The sequence below is a fragment of the Triticum urartu genome, unplaced genomic scaffold (genome assembly GCF_003073215.2).
Source record: "Triticum urartu cultivar G1812 unplaced genomic scaffold, Tu2.1 TuUngrouped_contig_5203, whole genome shotgun sequence".
NCBI classification, from domain to species: domain Eukaryota; kingdom Viridiplantae; phylum Streptophyta; class Magnoliopsida; order Poales; family Poaceae; genus Triticum; species Triticum urartu.
The window spans coordinates 1-6,551 of record NW_024115859.1 but is presented as its reverse complement, the minus strand read 5'-3'; the positions used below and the strand labels follow the sequence as shown (position 1 = coordinate 6,551).

Genomic DNA, 6,551 nt, shown 5'->3' with positions numbered 1-6,551 from the left:
CGGGTCGGCCGGAAGGTCCGAGGACCGGAAGTTCCGGGCTCTGGCCGGAAGTTCCTGTCTGTCCAGAGTGTTGACGCCTGTCTCTTCATCTACAGTCCTCGGCTCCGAGTCTTGAGCGTTGTACCTAATGACACATAGTATCTCGGACTTAGGCAGTAGCCATGTCTCACTTGAAGAGGGAGAAAAATCAAGTAGGAATAGCACGTGCCCTAGCCCTTGTCATTGGTCCACTTGGAGCTTGGATAATTGATGTGGCGTCTATGGGGATGGTCGTGGGATGCTCCGCATCAAGCCTTGTGATAGATGTACCATGGCAAGGCGATTTATCAAATCGTTCCACGATGCAAATCAGGGGCCTATTAAATCTCGTCTGAATGTCACATTCGGATGAATGGATTCCAGAACCACCGTGGCGATAGTATCACCCTTATAACAGAACAATATTATATAGAGCTAGATATTGTTTCCCGAGTGTGGCATTACCTAGTGACTTGTCCTCCCAAAATCTAATTTCCAAGCCATCTTTTTGATAGAGAATGATCCATAGAGAAAGAAATATCTTCGTAGCCATTAGACCAGCCCAAAAGTACGAGTCCTCAGGCCTCCAATATACTGGAACACAGCCTTTGAGCCAACATATTTTCTCATTATGAGGGTTTGTCATACACCATCTTTCGTCAGTAGCTTAAACAACCACTTACCGAGAAGGGAAGTGTTCTTAACTTTAAGGTCACAAATACCCAACCCCCCTTGGTCTTTGGGACGAAAATTCCCAATGCTAGCACAAAAAAAAAAGGAGCAAAAGGCTTGAAAACGTAAAAGTCTACTTGCAAATTATGCAAACGGAAGGACCGGACAAATGCAATCTCCGAGCAATGTTTGGTCATTCATGTGAAAGACATCAGCTGACCTCACATGGCACATCAAACGGCACCGAACCCTTTGTACAACAAAATATTCCCTCAAGAGTCGAGATTAATGAAATAAGCCTTTCGAGAAGCATTAGTTGCAACAGTTTCAGTTCTGATTTACCAGCATAGACGGAGATATTGGAGCAAAAGCGAGATGACCACATGGACGCATCATATGAGGGTTGATGAAACTGTTGATGCCTCAGCTATCAACCAGAGAGGTTGGCGTGCTTGAAGACAAGCACCAATATCGAAGGGGTGTAATTCAACTCCGTCAAAGATAAGGTTTAGTCCTGGCAAGGTTACATCCTTGCTGTGTGCATCTTCTTGATCTGGCTTTCCGTCATGGGTGGATGACTGTTCGTCAGAGATGTGTTTGGTGGTAGCCTCTTCCTGCTCCGGAGAGAGTGAATATGACCTTTTGAGGTTCACAACATTAGTCACAAATAAATAAACATGAGAAGAATATGAAACATATGACATGAAACCATAAATTCACAAATACTTCCTCCATTCACAAATATAAGATGATTTGGATATTTCAATATGGATTACATACAGACTGAAATGAGCGAACAAACACACTAAAACATGTATGTATACATCTAATTCACAAAAAAGTTAGAACTCTTATAGTATTTGTGACAGAGGAAGTACCTGACAGTCCTCCCATCAAAGCCCACAACTTCTGTGCCGCATCTCTGTCGGACAGCAAGTTTTAGCCTCTCGTGTTCACTTGGGGTTCTTGTGTTGGTTGGTGCTGAAGGATCATTTGCTGGATCCCATCTGCTACTAATACTATTGATTAAAGTGCGAGGTAGATCCCTTGAGCTTCCCCTCTTGTTATATAACTTAGCTACTGGTCCAGTTGCTTGATATTCACTACAAAGTTCTCTGAGACGCCTCCTTACATTTTGCATCACATCATAATGTTCAGTGAGATCATCTTTCTGAAGTATACGAGACGCAACCACCCTTTCACAAATCCTCTCACATAAGTTTGGATTGAACAAGGGAATTCCAAACTCCAAACTCAAGGGCACCCACTGGTAACTTGCATTTTCTGGGTGAAACTTATCCGATTCGACAAGATTGTTAAGTCTTAATAGACGAAGGTAGCCAAGCGTGGTCAACTGAAATTTACTGGATAGGTCTTTCAGTACTGAGGTCAAATTAAAGACCTGTTCCTTTGGCAAATTTGCTTGAGCTACCACAGATGCAATTGAATGATCATCATTCTTCAGGGGTAAAGGGATATCTACTGTGACAAGGCTTCCTGATGCGTTGAGATCATCTATTCTAAGCGGTTGCACTAACACGGCAGATTGCTTCAACATCGAGTTCAAGCAATGTAAGAGTAGATTGCCCTTGACCAAATTCCCTTCAAACTTCCCTCCTAGTCCACCAACCATAGAGCCATCCCAAGACCATAACATTGCTTTTTCACAACCAGCTAATGGTTCAGGAAGCAATCTGAAGCGTTGTCCTTTCAAGAAAACAGCAGATAGTGGTCCAGAATGGCCTGCAGTATACAATACTAGCTTCATCCAAGGTGTCATCGCAGAATAAGAGGGTGGACCAAAATGAATCGTGCCTGAAGGACCAGGAAGAACTGATGAAGAAGGAAGAGGAACCATTGACACAATAATGTCATAGTCACGGAGAAATAGCCGTTCTAGTGTTGCTGGAGCAAGTGAAGCAAGGCTCTCACATCGGAGGACATCAACAGTGTACTTCCTTTTTATCATCAACACATTGGTGCCAGTTGAGTCATTCTGAGCCTCAATTCTAACCATGTTTTCCCCACGTTCTGGTAAACCCATTGACACTGATGATATATTCTCATCTTTATTATCTAAAACACCAGTAGAGCAGTTATCCTGGGGCACTTTACCAAGGCCATCCTCAGCTCTGTCCTCGATGTTTGCATTGGCCAGATGGGCTGTAACATTTTCATGCAATAAATTTGTTGGAGTCTTTGTTTCACCATCTTTATCAGTACTATCATCGGTAGAAACTCCACCGGACTTTAAACACTCGAGGGACCACCGCAGACTGAATGCATGATTAGCAAACTCCTCTAGCACACCCTCAAATTTCTTTCCTTCTAAACTAGCCAGATCACTGCATAGTTCCGCAATGCAAGAATCACCTAATTTTCCAGCTTCATACAGCGTGACAGCATGAGATTTTAGACCTGCAGTAGGTCAATTACGGTGCTTAGTAGTGTGCTTATTTAGGCAATACACTAGGTATTAAACTATTAACAAGTACTACAGACGTCATGTAGATCAGCAATGTAAAGGAGAAGAAGGGATCACTATATTTCTAAGAATTGGTGTTCAAGAGATTTCAGCTCCAAATCTCACAGGTTCTGCATTACAAATAAAGATAGTATCTAACCTGGGGACAATGAACCCATCATCAAGTATGAAGTAACATTGGCATCAACAACAAAACCTACATGAGCTGTCCCGGATATTCTCCTGGGTCCATTAGTATCGATGCTAAGCAACTGTTGATTGGACTTTTCTGAGTTGATACTTGCATTTGAGCCTTCATCATCATCACTAAGAATGTTACTGAGAGATGGAGGTTCACCTTCGTCTTTAAATACAGAGTCACCATCCACAAGTTTTACAGCCCAGCCCAATCGGCAAGCAAATGATGCCGCTGCCTGCAGCTGATAAAGGTCAGCTTGTAAAGTTGCAGCCAATTCAGCAACAGTAGCATTAGCACTTGACACAACAAATACAGCATAAAGTAGCCTGCAATCAAGAAAATCAGGTAATGGATTTTATCACAATACAACAATGCAAGTGAAATATATATTTGAATAAGAAATGAAGGTCATCATCACACAGAAGGATTGCTAGCACTTACTCTTCGATTGGGTCTTCATAGGATTGATCCTTGTTAGAAACAAAGCCTTCAAGCCTAGAAACTGAACAAAAAGAAACAATATAGTAACCTGAAAACATGTTTTCTTAGCACAAATCGCAACGCGTGCTTATTACTTCAATCAAAGGAACAACATTACACGGCCAATTTACCAATTCTTATTACGAAGTAAGAAAATGACTAGGAGATTTTGATATGATGATCAGCAGCATTAAATTGACACCATTGCATTAAATGGCATTTCTTTTCAAACAATGCTCTTGGGTTTCATATCCATAAGAATGACTAGTTTTATATTGTTGTCTTTTCTAACAATACTAACATGGTGAGCTACACATAGATTGGAAAGCCATAAAAGATCTTGTTTTTAAGATAGCTTTGTTCGCCATCCTTGCATGCAATTTCGTATACTGTAGAAAGCAAAAGAATGTGATCCATGGCAAGGGGTCTCGGACCATGCGACCATGGCAGAGGCATTCTTCGATCACTTCCTCTCACTTCTTGGCTCAGCTTCCTTGGTTCCCACTCGAAAGACTGGACATTCGAGGGGAAAGCTGACATGATGGCAGGTGTTGGAGTACGACGATCCCTTTGCAGTTCGGCTAGGGTTATCGACAACGCACAGAGAGCAAATCCAACAGTTCACACGCGGGGAATTGTCAGGTTCGGGCGGCCATGGAGGCGTAAAACCTTACTCCTGTGTTTGGGTGGCTTGACTTGGGGCTCAAGTTACAAGTGCAGCTTGCCGGAAAAACGTGAACAAGCTGCAACTACTGTGTAAGCATGAGCAGGCTGTCGACCCGTGCCAAGGTAGCCATGGGCCTCCTTTTATAGACGAAAAGGGGTCACCATAGTGGCAACATGCTCATTACAAGTATGTGAATAGTAGTCTTGATGCTATCCACCCTAATCCTGCCGGAGTAGGACAAGGGCATCTAATGCACCGTGAGCTGGTGGCCATCCTTCGGCAAAAGGTGTCTCTCCTGTGCCGTCAACGTGGATGAACCTATCTTCTTGACACGTCCACCATACGGGTGTCAATAAAGTTGATCTGCATGCGAGGTGCCGACACGTGTCCTGTTGACTCCCATCGGGCCACCTGCCCGCTCAACACCTCACCTTGACAAGCCATCAGCTGGTCAATGAGGTGGAGCTGGCGGCGGGCAAGGGAGAGCTTTCCTGCAAGGAGCCTTGGCTTGCCGGTGCGAAGCTTGCCGTCAACTGAAGTCTTGTCCTTCAGTACTAACGCAGTACTTCTCGATGACCTGCCTAGAGGTCCTCTTCACGGTCTTGGTGTCCAAGAGGTGAGGCTTGGGTTGAGCTATCCTCCGGCAAGCCCTTGCCGTCCGGAGGGCTGCAACTGCCTATGCACAAGTCTGGAGTACTAAAGGACCCATGTTTTAGTACACCGACAGGAGCCCCCAGGCCTGGGCCGTACACGCATGTGAGGCGTCATTGGGCTAGGCCCAAACAGTGCACAGGCACGCGTGGCAGGGAATAACTATTGTAATCTTCTCTTTTACCACGCCCCCACAATGCGCATTAAATGCGGAACGTGAGAGAGGTGGAACGAAACGGCTGCCAGGGGTAGTGCACCTGAAAAGCGCAGCCACGTAGGACGGAAAAAAGCCAGCCTCCGCGCCTTCCCCATTAAAAGAAAACTGCGAGAGGCGCTGCTCATTTACCCCCTTCCGCTCCCAATCTAGCAGCCGCCTCCTTCTGTTAGAGTTATATTATTGATGGCCTTTGGCCTTTTGTATTCTAGCTTCTTGGCATTCTCTTGTACATGTATATATGATGGCTTTGGCCTCCTAATAATATCAAGTTGCATATTCCTGACATGGTATTAGAGCCTAGGTTCTTTTTTTCCGTACGTTTGCAACTCGTGCTGAATCAATCGGCGGCCATCTCATCCCCAACTTCGGTTGCCACTGCCCTCCGGTCGCTGATCTGGTAGTCACCGTTCTCCGGGACCGTCCTCGAGTGGGTGTGCGGGGCGCGCTGCCTTCTCAGGCCCCTGCTTGTGTCGTTTTCTCTCCTCGCTAGTCCAGATCGACGAAGGGCTCGCCTCCCGGTCTAGATCGAAGAGGCTGGGTCTGGCAGCCTGTACGCTTGATCGCTGCTCCCTCCTGGCGCCGCAGCTCCTCCACCGGAGGCACGTCCTGTCGCCGCCCTGCTAGCTCCGGCCGCCGTTTGCTCTTCAGGCCGGCCGCTGAAGTCCGGCGTGGATCCGCCTCAACTACAAGCTTCGGTCGCGGTGCTCCTCCGTCCTTCAACCCGGCTGCCTCCGCCGCGGATCCCTGGCTTCCGCCGTCGTCGCTGATCTTCTTGCCGGCCATCGCACCAGCTCCGCCGTTTCCGCTACCTTCTGTGCGCCGCCGCCCTATCGCGTTGTTCTACTGTCGCGGAGGCTGAATTGCGTCGTGTGGGGTTTGGTCTTCCGTGAAGCAGGCTGGCTTGGCCCTTGGCTGATTAGAATTGGCCCGTTTCTTTCCATTAAAAAAAAGGAGTACTATGTCATTGTCTTTAGTCACTGGTTGTCCTTCGGTCGTCAGCTCACAGAGGCAGCTTCCATCTTTGCTCGGTGCCCCTCCTCGGGCGTTGTTGTCTGTTACTCCGAATTTCTCGGATGGCAGTAGCCGCTCTTCATCGACTTCCTTTGCGGCCTTCACACGATATGGTGCCTGCTCTACGTCGACTTCTCTCGCGGCTTTCGCATGCGGTGGTGGTCGCTTGAAG

General features: G+C 46.6%; 1 protein-coding gene across 1 annotated transcript; it reads right to left on the bottom strand.

Moving 5' to 3' along the window:
• Positions 1-867: 867 nt before the first annotated feature.
• On the bottom strand, positions 868-3,855 carry LOC125528906 (protein FAM91A1-like; the record flags this gene model as incomplete). Its single annotated transcript, XM_048693325.1, is given in 4 exon segments — positions 868-1,329; positions 1,569-3,108; positions 3,315-3,679; positions 3,795-3,855. Coding segments are annotated over 4 exon segments (2,213 nt in total), but the record flags the coding sequence as incomplete, so codon positions are not given.
• Positions 3,856-6,551: the final 2,696 nt, after the last annotated feature.